The sequence below is a fragment of the Podarcis bocagei genome (genome assembly GCF_964188305.1).
Source record: "Podarcis bocagei genome assembly, chromosome: 3".
In the NCBI taxonomy this organism is placed as follows: Eukaryota; Metazoa; Chordata; class Lepidosauria; order Squamata; family Lacertidae; genus Podarcis; species Podarcis bocagei.
Window position 1 is genome coordinate 6,695,647 of NC_138127.1, and position 13,276 is coordinate 6,708,922.

General features: G+C 39.9%; 1 protein-coding gene across 3 annotated transcripts in view; it reads right to left on the reverse strand.

The window, feature by feature from the left end:
* The window catches only part of ATAD2B (ATPase family AAA domain containing 2B), a 55,150-nt gene that overhangs the window by 11,981 nt on the left and 29,893 nt on the right, over nucleotides 1-13,276 (reverse strand). For 2 of the 3 annotated variants that reach the window (XM_081188960.1, XM_081188962.1), the window contains exons 16-21: nucleotides 7,208-7,519; nucleotides 6,818-6,950; nucleotides 6,202-6,388; nucleotides 4,335-4,520; nucleotides 3,461-3,596; nucleotides 1,558-1,754 (exon numbers count right to left, since the gene is read on the reverse strand). In XM_081188960.1, coding sequence (XP_081045086.1) covers nucleotides 1,558-1,754; nucleotides 3,461-3,596; nucleotides 4,335-4,520; nucleotides 6,202-6,388; nucleotides 6,818-6,950; nucleotides 7,208-7,519 — 1,151 coding nt within the window. The remainder of the gene's footprint in view (nucleotides 1-1,557; nucleotides 1,755-3,460; nucleotides 3,597-4,334; nucleotides 4,521-6,201; nucleotides 6,389-6,817; nucleotides 6,951-7,207; nucleotides 7,520-13,276) is intronic. The other variant, XM_081188961.1, reaches the window with a different exon arrangement.

The following is a 13,276-nucleotide window of genomic DNA, read 5'->3' on the forward strand; positions in this document are numbered from 1 at the left end:
TACAGAATTTTAAAAATCTAATGGCTAAAGTGATAATCCAGGTCTTGATTTGAAACATTTCAGGTAGTATTCGAAAACAGCAAATGCACAGAAAGGGCAATATTCAACTTTGGTGTGTGTCCCCCCTCCCCGCCCCTTGCACAGACAGGACTTGACCCTTTTTTCCCTCTCCCCTGTAGTCTCCTGCATGCATTCAGAATCTGTTGTGGAGAGTTGGGGAACCCTCCAGAACAAAAGATGGGGCCAAGGAGCTTTGATTTTGAAAAGAGGGCGCATACGTTCTATCATCATGCCTGCTGGCACAACATTAGATCTCACCCAATAAATGTATATCAATATTCACTGCTCTTAGTCTAGATTGGGGGCTGTGTTTTCATATTAAATAGTATAGCTGCCACTGTAGACTGAGCTCTGATACCACTCAGAAACCTAACCAGTGGTCCAGTTACAAATTTGCAAAATGGAGCCAGTAATTTACTATTCCACAGCACTTTTTCGACTAGGGATGGGCTACCATTCTTTTTTAACGGCCACATTCCCTTGGTAATCTGTCATGGTCTCATGACAACTGCGGATGGGGCCACTCCATGTAATTCTGTCCCCTCCTTTTCTCTTTCCATGCTCTCTTCTTTTTACCCAGTGAGCTACTGGAGGAGGAAATTGCAGAATGCACAAAAAGCAGGCATTTCCTTCCAAACAGACTGCCATCACCAGAGGTCTGAATTGATCGCATGCAGACCATCTGATAGAGTGCACCTTTGATAGAGCTATTCCTTGAACTTTCAAGCCCCCAATTGCTAGCACAATGCAAATTACATTTTTATAAGCACATCACCACAAATGGCTATTTCTTAAGTTATCTGTGCAAAATTGAGCTTTGAAGTTGACCGAAAATCGGACAGATTGTCACAAATTTGCTTGTAAACATGAACTAAAAGTGATTTTCTAGTAAACAAGAAATAGTTAATGCAGCTTTGCCATTCACTGCTTAATTTTATGCAGAACATTAAACTATTTTTTTACTCTAAAGGCAAAGCCCAGAAAATTTAACAGTGACTCAAACTTAAGTCGCCAAATTCAGTCTTATTTTTCATAAAACTATATTTGTAGCTGACTACAAGTTGTCAGATCAAATGGTGTCATTACAGATTTATAAATTTTCAATTTTCACTTTGGCCAGAAACAGGCAAGGGGAAAGAGATGATAGTTTAATTTGTGAAATATTCTGGCAGAGGCATTACAATTCAATAAATTTCTTTCAACATCCCCATTGGCTACGTAGTGTTACTCCAGATAAAACAGTTTGCGTCTGCTTCCTGTGAACAAATAATTTTTTGCCACAGAATGGAAGCAGCTCGAACAATACAGTATTCTATAGGTTAGCATTCCTGCCGAAATAAGTTAGCAATGGCTTCAAATGTTAAAATTAAGCCACAATTGCTGTAAATATGCAAAACAGGTTAGATCAGGGATATCTGCAATAACAACTAATATATGTATTCTTAATTAATCACTAATAAGGTCAACTTCATTGTTTGCACGTTACTGAAACAAGACCTCTTCAATATCCACCGGTTTGCTGAAGATGTTAAAGCGCTTGTCTGTGGCCAATCTCTTGGTAACATCCCGCAGAAACAATCGCAGTTCTCTCAGTGTGTTTTCTTCCTGGTCCTCCATTCGCTGCTTTTCTGCCTCTGACAGCTGGCGAGTAGAAAATGGTAGTGCAAGAGGAAGCACCTCCATATCAGAAAGAGCTTTAAAAATAAGAATAATCAAAAAGTCAGGCAAAACAGGCTTTGCAGATTACATCCTTGGAAAATTTCACACGACCCAGTGAATTTCCTACTTTTTACCCTTATCAGACTTGATAATGCCAAGAACTCTGCACTCCTTATCTCAGCTCCGCACACCAAACTGAAGTAACCATCTTGTGGAGACTTTACAATTACTGCGAACAACGACAGCCTGCTCAGCACCAGACACCTTTCCTTCAATAAGAGGGGTTGACAAGAGACACGGTGGCAGGAATCTCAAGATCCTGCATGGCCTTCTATCACAGCTATCAGAAAGTTAGAGCCAGAGATATTTTTGGCTCCTTCAGTCTATAGGAAAGCACAACTAATGCCTGCCAAGTTGTAAGTCATCTCCCACCGAAATATGGGTTCCTTTCAGTGCCAAAGAAAATGTTCCAAATCCCAAACCCCAATTAATCTGAAGCCACTACAAAAACTGTCTTTCCCCCTTAAGATTTACATACAGCCAAGCTTCTAGGAGGTTCTATAAGCAGGCTATGGGGGTAGGAGTAAAAAAGTTTCTGGTGCAGGAAAATCCAAGACCACACTGGCAGAATCTAGTGATTGGGTGCTGTTTCGGGCAGCTCTCTAAATTTCTGCTCAGTTCATGCTGCCTTCTTTCTCTCAAAGCTGTTATCCGTTTCAAAGTCTATTCCACAACTCTTGACAATTTTACCACCTGTTTAGATATGAAGACTGTTATAAAAATATATAAATGGGTGCTCGTTGGCACACTGAGATGCTATTCTGGCAGCCTATTCAGCCCGTTTATTGCCTTTAATTCTAACACGTTCGGGAAACCAACCAGCCTCCAGGATGTATGTTGAGGTAATAGCTGAGAGAAAAAATGGAGCTGAGGGAGTGTGGTGGAACTGGCCTGCTCAACCAATTTTGTATTTTTTCCCCAAACTAAAAAAAGCCACCCTTCTTCACCCCCCCCTTTCTTGTAGAAGAGTTGCTCCAGCCTCCTGTTAATTGTGGCTACTCTTCCTGCGCCTTTTCCAGCTCTGCAATACCATTTTGGAGCTGGGATGATCAGAACTGCATAACGTTACAAATATCGGAAAAAGCTAAGGTATGTGACCATTTAACCATGAGGTTTGCTTTTGGTTTAGTGTTACAAATATGGCTGCACTCTATACTAATTACAACACCAGAATTTTTATTGTCTATGTCTTCTGTAATAATTCCTTTTTCACAGCTGCCGCACGCTGAAGACCTGCTTTCCATAGCTATCCAACACAACTCCCAAGAGTTCCTGGTGTCACTGCGGGGTTCAGACCCTATCAGTGTACATGGGAAGTTAAGATTTTGTTTTGTTCTCAAATGTGCATCACCTGATGTTTATTTACATTGGACTTCATCAGCCAGTTTGTTGCCCATTTCATTCAATTTGTTACTTTGGTTTTAGAGCTCTTCACAATCTTGGATTTTCACCAACCTGAATACTTTGGTGTCATATGCAAACTTAGTCACTTTGCTGCCCATCCTTAATTCCACCTCATTCAATGAACATGTAACACCATGGTGTGGATGCAGATATTAAGCCTATGCACCGTCACCACCAATGACTGCTATTTCTAATCTTATTTCAAGATGAACACAAGTAGTGCTGCTTTCAGGTGGAAAATTACATACATTCTGGACTTTACAGAGAATTAACTTACCAATTTGTTTCCTTCTTGGAGGAGGCATAGATGCTTGATTGAGGACAAGCTCTTGGAAAAATTTGCGCCTGTCTTCTTCACTAGGTCTCTGAATATAAAAAACCTCTTCATACTGGATTTTAAAGATACATTTCACCTACATAAAATCAATGAGAATTAGGCAGCTGAAAATCTCATCAAGCTACTTAATCGAACAAAACAAGCAAATTTTACTACATCACCCCCTCCCACTACGTAAAATAGACAAAATGACCCTCAGAATTTTACTGCCTGAAAATGGGGTAGCTAAATTGCACATGCCAATTTGGTTAGGTCCTAGCAGAAGCTAGCAATTGGTTACATCCTCAGCAGGAAAGTAAAGCACACACTAGGATCAAAAACAGCATTGTTTCAATAGCATTTAACAAAAACAACTACTCTGACAATCACAGAGGTGGGGCTTGAGTCTAGCGGACCAAATAAGGCAGTGTCAGGGCAAGAAAAGAACATTGGACAGAAGTTCCAAATTAGAACGGGAAACATTTGCTTTCTTGTTTTAGGGTATTTTTCTAAAGTGTCGTCGTCAGCGGTACCACCACCTAGACAAAATTAATTTTGCAATGCCAGCTTCCAAAGTTTGATTTACATTAGGAAGCAACATTATCCCAATCTAACGATACATACAACCAAGTTTCCTTACTAACACGCAGTCCCCCATTCTTGCCACAGTACAAGTGGTTTGTTAAACACCCTCAGGAATAAAAAGATACTTCAGCATTGGGGTAGGTTTCCCTCCAAGTGGACATCCCTACATGCACATTTCAAGTCCCTCTCTGATTCAGGTTCACTCTTCCCTACAATGATTCCACTTCTCAATAAATCACGCCATGCTCACCTCTTCAGGCAATTCACTATACATGGTTTCAGAGGTAGAGAGTAGAAATATAGGTGAGAATGATGGTATGTCTTGCAGCAAAGTTAGAAAAGTAGCTCTCACAGTTTCACTGACAGCTTCCCACCAATCGCCAATATGAGGCATGTAAACAATACTCGGTAGTGTTCTTCTTGCTTCACGAAAGATCTAATTTAAGAGGATACCAATGTTAAAATGATATTAAGAAAATATTTTTTAAAAAAATATTGGTATTTTATGCACACAAACATTTAAGAATGTAGTATTTTCAACTGTATCTTTCTTAAAGGTTAGATTTAAATAGCTATTTTCCATATGCATTCACGTTAAGGCTCCAAATTATCTCGGTCTTGTCTTAGTAAAACTACAATGACCGCTCCCCGCTTAAAAACGGGGGGCGCCCTTTGCGTGGACGCGCGCAGCCCCTGGATCTGGAGCGGCTCCATCAGCATAGGCTTGGTTTTGCCTTCCCTCAGGTGGGATACCTGGAGGTCTCTGCCTACCTCAGTCAGTTGTCCAATCCCACCTGGGGGAAGCGTTGCCAAGGAGACCAGGCCAGGTAGGGGAGGGATTACCTGCCCACACAATAGAGGGAGGATCTTACCTGGGAATCCTCACTTGGCTCCAGAGTAAGGATTAGTAAAACTACAAAGCATTGTTCTAATCATCTATCATCACAAAAATCACTAACTTGCATAAGAACATTAAACGGCACTTTTTTTATTGCTTCTTCTGATTATTATTATTTTTTAATGGTATAATATTCTCAAACATTGCTTTCTCTCAATTTTGAAATGCCGCCGCTTAACTAAACTGAAATTAATGGTCGCTCTGCGTCTTGCCAATAACTTCAGACATAGCATGGCGGCATGTTTCAAAATCGTCTCCATAACATATCATTCTGTGTTTTTCCTATACTTTAAATGGATATGAGATAGCAGGGTTGTGATTATAGATGACAGTTAACAATGAAGTCTTTGGACTAAACAATTGCCAATTCCCTCCCCAATAATATTAAATATTCAGTGTACAGCCATGGCTTTGGCTCAGAGAATGCTATGACAGAGCTTACACGTGCAGCCTAAAAATAAAGAACATTTGGAGAAGCTGAAGGTTTTCTGAAGTGTTTTTATAGAAGATATGTTGGTTTCTGCAAAGCGGAGATTTAATCCAACCTCAACAGGTAAGTTAAAAGAGAACCCAGCAGTCTGGGAATAGTGAACTGACAGCCCTCCCCACTCAACCCACAGAATTCTCCCTCCCAGGTTTTAGGACTCTTGTTGGTGCCAAAGCTAAAATGCTTTTTACAAGTCTGTAAAAAGAAGGGTGGATGGTTGAACCAAGAAGAAAGGCAGCCCTGAAACTTAAAAAGTTTCTCACCCTGCAAGTGACGTAGCGATCTCACCATTCAAGATAAATTGACAGCAATCTTAAACATTTCTAACAAATTCCACCAAGCTCAGTCTCTTTCTGAAAGCTGGTGACTGGAAATACTTTGTCTCAAACCAAAGAAGACGCATGCATAGCTTGGCAGTGAGGCTTCTTGCTTCAGCAGAAATGTATTGTGGCACCTTAAGATTTCATTGCCGTTTAATTCTGTGGACTTGGGTAGAAAGGGAGATGGGTACAGGATTCCCTTTTAGTTGTCTGACACAGCTTTAACTGAGGCTTCTGCTTCACACAGAAACCCCTATCTGTGTCTCTAGGAACACTTAAAATTTCCTATCCACATGGTATGTTTGCAAAGAGGGATTCCTTATTGACATTTATTTCACTGAAAGTTGATGGGAAACTTTCTGCATGCGACATGTTGCGTCAAAGGTCAAAAGGGATATAAAGGCAGACTAACCTGCGCGCATGATTCTTCAGGTGTTTTGGCACTGACTGAATAAAGTGCTGGCAGATCTAATCTGTGCACAGCAATTTTTTCAAGCGAGTGCAAAAGTGCTGGAGCAAGGTGCGAAGTCTGACCTGAATCCCTCTCTCCAGAAAGCAGTAATCTTGGTCGGTAAGAGGTGGGCTGATGGTAAGCTGACCTGAAACAAAAACATTATTTGTTTTAGACCTGATCTGTTTTTACCATGTATTTTTAAATTTACTATACATTGAGTACTGTTAAGTGCTTCCTAGTGGGCAAGTTGAATGAATTATAGCAACACACCTGCAATTAGCATGCCCGACACTCTAGCAGGGAGTTAAGTCAGCTTAGCAGAGGGGGTTTATCAGGTGTAGCGAAATGGGTGGTGGCGGGTGGGGCAGGCTTGCAAGAGAAGCAAGCAGAAACAAAGAATCTTTATTGCTTGATTCTATAAATCTCTCTAGAAGAAAGCTTTAGGGTAAGAATACACCAGAGCAAACCAAAGACTATACCAGAGTAGTACCACAAATCACAAACTTATGCAGGCACTACAAACAGCTATTCCTGTGCAAGTCTTGATGATAAAGTTATCAGAACATCTACTCACATTGTAAAATGAAGGTAAGGTTTGTGTACAGCAGCTGATAAATGTTTCTTTGGTGATCCCGACTGGCAACTTGTCTCAAATATTGATGAAGCATGCTCATCTTCACTATCATCCAAAATTAGACTAGTTGCATCTGTTCAATGAAAATTAAAGGCCGATTAATACGTTAGCTGACACCTCCCTCAAACGTTATGAAACGGGTGCTTAAAATATATTTTGGCCAAGATAAAAGGAAGCTGAAATTAAAAGGGAGGAAATGAAACCTTTTGCAAGAATATACTTAATATAATGCCCCATAGTCTTCATCAAAACATTACTTTAAAACTGTTCTTGTTTTGTTTTATTTTCTAATCTGATACAAGACTGATTGGAGTGAAAAGATGGAAATACCTTCTCTTTTGTCAGCCTGGCTGAACTCGGCATGAGGAAACACTTTATGTAAAATTGCCAGAAGGTCATTGAAGGTTCTTTCCAAAAGTGGCCTTATGATGGGAGATAGTGCATGCCCTGAAGACATTACGGCACGTTGAGAGGCAGGCACAATATTCTGCATTGCATGGTAAAAATCTTGTGCGCTGAGAACTATTGAAGAGACGTCTAGCTGCAGTTTCTGGCTACTGACGTAGATCTGAGGATAGCGCCGTCGCAGGGCAATCAAGGCAGCCTCAGTGCAAAGTGCTTTAATGTCGGCTCCACAATACCCTAGGGCACAGGAAAGAAGAAAGAAAACATACAAAGGTTCCATAAAGCAGCACCAATGTTTTGCATATGTCAAGCACCCGCCTGAAGCCGAAAGCAGCCAGCAGCATTCTGTCAGATTCATTCACAGTGCATTTAGTAATATGTGCAGCTTTAATATAAATCAAACCACCTGCTGGCAACTGAAGAAGCAAATGTTAAAACTCTCTCTTAAGAATAACCAAGGCTCTGAAAAAAATTCATTGCAAAAGAACCTATGAGACAAAGGCAAGTGTAAATACATTACTGTTCGACATTACCCAAGTGGTGTATGGACCTCAGGCGTGCAGGAACACTATGTAAGCACAGAATCCAATCTCAGGAGGATTGGAACTAAGAAATAAAGCCTTCGCTGAGGTAAAAAAAGTCAAGTCCTCGTGAAAAGACAGGAAGTACTTGCTGCATCTGCTGAAGACTCACTAGAAACAATGTTGGGTCTGGCTTTCAGGGAAGAAACCTTCCATGTATTGCGGAATTCCTGCTCTCTCCTTCCATGGAAAGTAAACTGACCATCATGACTAAGGAGACTGGGAAACAATCTCTGTGCTGGTATCCAGGTTTTCCACATCATTCTTTGAGCAGCCAAAACTACTGTGATCCTGCCTTATAGACAGCTGTGCTATTCAGGACATTTCTACAAGATTCAGTACAGAATGCTCTATATTATGAATGGTCACTCTGCGTATTTGCTGAACTTAGCTCCTAATGAAATCAGTGTAACTTTACTTAGTCAATATTAATGTCAGTGGCATGTAAGTGCCACTAACATACTCTGGATCTGACTGTAAGTTTTGTTCTTGCAAAATGTTGGCTGCGTGTGAAAACGTTTAGCTGGTGTCTAAAGTTATACAGTAAATTGTTAGGAAAATTTGGTGCAGCTGAAGAAGGGACATGGGTGATTCAGTTGGTGCGACCCTCGCTCTCTCCCTTCCCCAATAAATTTGGCCACCCTGCTCTACAGCAGTCAGAAAGTGAAAATTATTTTGCTCATAAAAATATAACAGACACATAAGCAGAATTTCTAAAGTACCAAGAAAAATTATTTTGTCTGAAATATCATACAGTTAATGGGGGGGGGCTCACTTCCGATGGCAAGCAATCCCTGTCCTGTTAAGCATTTACAACTGCTTACTAGGAGGTTCCTGCCCTCATATTTACAGTCTCCATGCCTCCACCATGATACGGACGTTGCCTTTGTCAAGCACTTTTTAATTGCATTGCTGTGTTAGTGATAGCTAACCATCAGTAAGAGCAGCATCTCTGTTGCGTGAAAAGTAGCTCAACAGCAATGCAGTATGACCCCCCAGCTCCTAAACACCCCAATTTTTTTGCATTCCCAGGAACTCACCAAAACAATTTATTGAGTACCTAGTGGAATACACTTAATGCTCATCTCATGATTTACCGTAACAAGGACAGGCACAAGACTGGAAGCTTCTGCTTTTGATTAGCTGCTCCTACTTAGATGCTTCTTGGTAAAAGAAAGACACTGTGGCTGCTGTTGTCCATTGTCACACAGAGTAGTTATAGCCTCTTCCATCAGCATTATTCTGTGACTGAACGTGCTATCTAGGCTAGCCAGAGCCAATGAGAAGATGCGTTGCCTATTGTCTCTGAGCAAGGCATTATCTGGTTTGCCTCTTGAAAACATGAACTGTTCCTTACCTAAAACACAATCCACATTAAAATGCCCATTCTGCTTTCTTACACAGGTTATTCGGGGGGGGGGGTGAGGGGAGAGCTACTTACTACTTAAAAGGAACATCACTGGACTAAATCAACTTAGGGCCTGTGCACAAACTTAAGTTTGGAGCTTTAATTTGTTTATTTTCTATATTAAAACATTGACAGTTCTCCTAGTTCCCTAAGGAAAATATACTGGCTTATCTTGGAAAAGATTGCAGTTAATTATTCCACCATTATTGTTTGTAGCTGCATCACCCTAGATGTATTATGATCTAGAGCGTACAGAAATGGATTCCCTATGCAATTTGCTTCAAACATATTAAAACCAAAAAAAAATATTCAGCTCAGCTTACAAGGTCACCACTGCTAGTAGGAGACTTCAGCTAATTAAAAATATTCTTAAAAGGTGTTCATAAAATGACAGGGAACAGTTTCAATTTAACAAACAAATAAAAAAAAACCACCCCTGTGTGCTAGTTTGAGGTCTTAATTTGAATTATGTCTAGCAATTCTTAGATAGGCATGTTTTGGACACCTTAAGCTATTATGGGATATTGGGCTTGGTGTACCCATTACAAACATGGTCCAATCAACTGCTTTCTAAATAATAATATAGGCTACAATAGAGAAAGTTGGATCTCATTAATCTTATGAGTTATTGAGAATAATCTCACATTGGAAGACAAACAAATTTTACATATTTTAAACCAGTAGTCATATATGGCTATGTGGGAGAGATCTGATAAGGAAGTAAAATAGTGAGAGAAGTTGGACAAAACAGGTTAAGAATAGGGACATTGTTTTAGATCTGTAGTGACCAATTATTTCAATGGGGAAGTGCAAGGTTCAAAGGCTGGTTGTGAGTATTCATTGGGATATGAATATGTGAGAGTATTCATTGGGATATATATATATATATCTCACATCAATCAGAAATCTAGGTAATCTAGAACACTGGTCTTCAGGACCCACTTGTGGGCTGCAGCCTGATGCAAAGTATGTCACAACAGTAGTACTACCACCTTGCAAATATAAGGTAAGATTAAGAAATGGGTCCCCAAAGGCATGTTTGTGCTAAAAGCGGATTCTGGGTCTGAAAAAGTTGAAGATAGCTGCCCTAAAAGAATCATTACATGGAGCCTGAACATGGAGCCTAAATGGTACCCTGATCATGTGTAGAAATTTATTGACAAAAAGCATATCATGCAATGTGGAAATTTTCAAAGATGACTTTGGGTGGGGGGACGGACAGAAGGCAAATAGAAATATAGAAGACATCTACACAGAAAATGGTATGTAATGTACTGTAGAAAGAAAATATTTTAAAACATTAAAAGTGGAATCAGTTTTGCACAGAGCATAAAGACAACAGCGCAAAAGGGCCACTGGAACACCCAAACCTTGTGCCAATTAAATCTATTTCAAACGATTTGGCTATGACCAAATTGCTAAGTGGCCCAGTTCAGATCTCTTATTTCAAACCTGGAAACCATAGTTTGGTGAACTGAACAGGGAACACGCTCTGGACATTACATTCTACATTCCCTACCCTCACCATGACAATTTCCTCATTCACTTCCTGATTTCTTCCAAGAAGATTTCTGCTAAGAAATCCAAAAACAAGCAAACCTCTAAACCATGGTTTGAAACAATAGTTTGGTGGGTTATGAAAACATGGTTTTCAGGCAATTGTGGTTAGCACATATAACATAATTAGCCTAATTCAGGCATCACAGAAAGAGTATGGTGGGGTGGGGGAGATTATCATACAAAAGCACCAGATGAAAAAGCTAATAATAGGAGCACTTGCAAGATCATGGCATGTTTCGAGTCATCCAACTCATCCAGCTTTGGAGGACGAACTAAATATTACTTCACTTTGGTGCTTATTAAGAATAGCACCAAATGCTTTCACTCTGAAAAAGTTGCCTAAAGTGGAACAGAATAGAAGCTGAGGCATCTTCACTCAATAAAGAATCTTAAAAATCTTAAAGGAGGAACAGAGAAGGACAGCCAAGCTATACGAGAAGAATAAAGGCAATCCAGGCAGTTATATTTATGAAGTGGTTAGTATATCTTTGGTGGCAAGTACACATAAAAACACAAAAAGAATCTTCTCTTCTTCTTCTTTGGCAATCACTCGTAGCCAAGTAAGATTGTCTTCCATAAACACAGTTTTAACAATGAGTCCGTAAGTGAATGTGGAGGCCAATTCTGGATCCACATGTCCTTCTACAGTGGGGACATTGGATTCTGGGTGGGAGTTGATCACAGTGTGGATTTGTCAAGCGTGCCGTCCTCTTAGCACGTTTCTCCCTTGCGTCCTGAGTTCGAGTGTCTTCAAAGCCCATGACACCTTTGGTAAAGGCTGTTCTCCAACTGGAGGGCTCACAGGCCAGTGTTTCCCAGTTGTCAGTGTTTATACTACATTTTTTAAGATTTGTCTTGAGACAGTCTTTAAACCTCTTTTGTTGACCACCAGCATTACACTTTCCATTTTAAAGTTTGGAATAGAGTAGTTGCTTTGGAAGATGATCATCAGGCATCTGCACAACATGACCAGTCCAACGAAGTTGATGTTGAAGAATCATTGCTTCAACACTGGTGATCTTTGCTTCTTCCAGTACACTGATATTAGTTCGCCTATCTTCCCAAGTGATGTGTAAAAAAAATTTGGAGATACCATTGATGGAATCTTTCGAGGATTTGGAGATGGCATTTATAAGTGGTCCATGTTTCAGTACATGTTGGCAGTACAATAGCTTTGTAAACAAGCATTTTGGTTTCCCTGTGAATGTCCTGGTCCTCAAACACTCTGCAGTTCAATCAGGAGAAAGCCGCACTCGCAGAGCTCAGGCGATGCTGGATTTCAGCATCAATGTTGGCCATTGTGGAAAGATAACTGCCTAGGTAGGAGAAGTGATTGACATTTTCCAATGTTACACCACTGAGTTGGAATGCCAGGGTGAGAAAGCACCTTTTCAAAAGTAATTCACATCTTCAAGTGGGATATAAGAGCAGTTTGTAAAGTTACAAACACCCCAAACAAATAAAATCCAAATATTAGAATTCCATAACGATCAGCTTTGTACGCTACTTAATTCCATTTTCATTCACAACCTACTGGAGGGAAGGAGGGCTGCATTGATGAAGTTGAGAGCTAACATAAGATTCAAGGGTTAGATCATAGCAGCTTCTAGGACCTATTGTGTGCCACACCTCACTGAAATATAGAGAAGCATAATGGCATTACACAGGATGAAGCAGATGTTCTCAGAAACTAGAATAACTGAAGTGAACTGAAGCTATGCGTTAAAAAGAATTGACAACATTGTTATCAAATGGAAGGCGGGGGGGGGGAATGAGATTTTAATTCAACAAATGAACATGCACTAAAAAACAAGCCTATCGAGGCAAAAATATTTACATCTAGCTTTGGTACCAAATTAAGAAAGATCAATTCCAACATAAGCTATTGCACACTGGAGCAACCAGACTGATTATCTATATTTTAATCTATTTTAAGTGCAGAAGTGTTTATTGATTGCTTAGTTAGAAAAAAGGTACAGATGATATTCACATGCAGTGAATACGCCTGACTGATACCACAAACAGATTAGAGGAACATTTCAGTTGAAGATATCTGTACTATGAAAATTAATGTCTATAAATTAATTATTAAATAAAATTTAGAGGTAACTTGAGTGATTTCTATTTAAAGTGTAAAATTCTGGAATAATTCCTTGAGAACCGTTGGGCAAGTAATAAATCCTGCTTTCAAAAGAGCTGGGTACAGAAATTGAAACATAATTTATAAATTTATTCTAAAGGCTTGTTTGTGACCAAATCCATGCAGGAACATTTTTTCCTCATGCCAAACTGATTAAAAACCCAGTGTTACTGCAGCTCTCATTAAAATGTATGGCTTGATTGACTTGCATGAGCCATTTTAGAGCTATGCCCTCTGAAGAACCTGTTTTGACAGCGGCTTAGCAGGGCTAGGATTATGCTGGGTTAATTTGCTGAAAGACACTG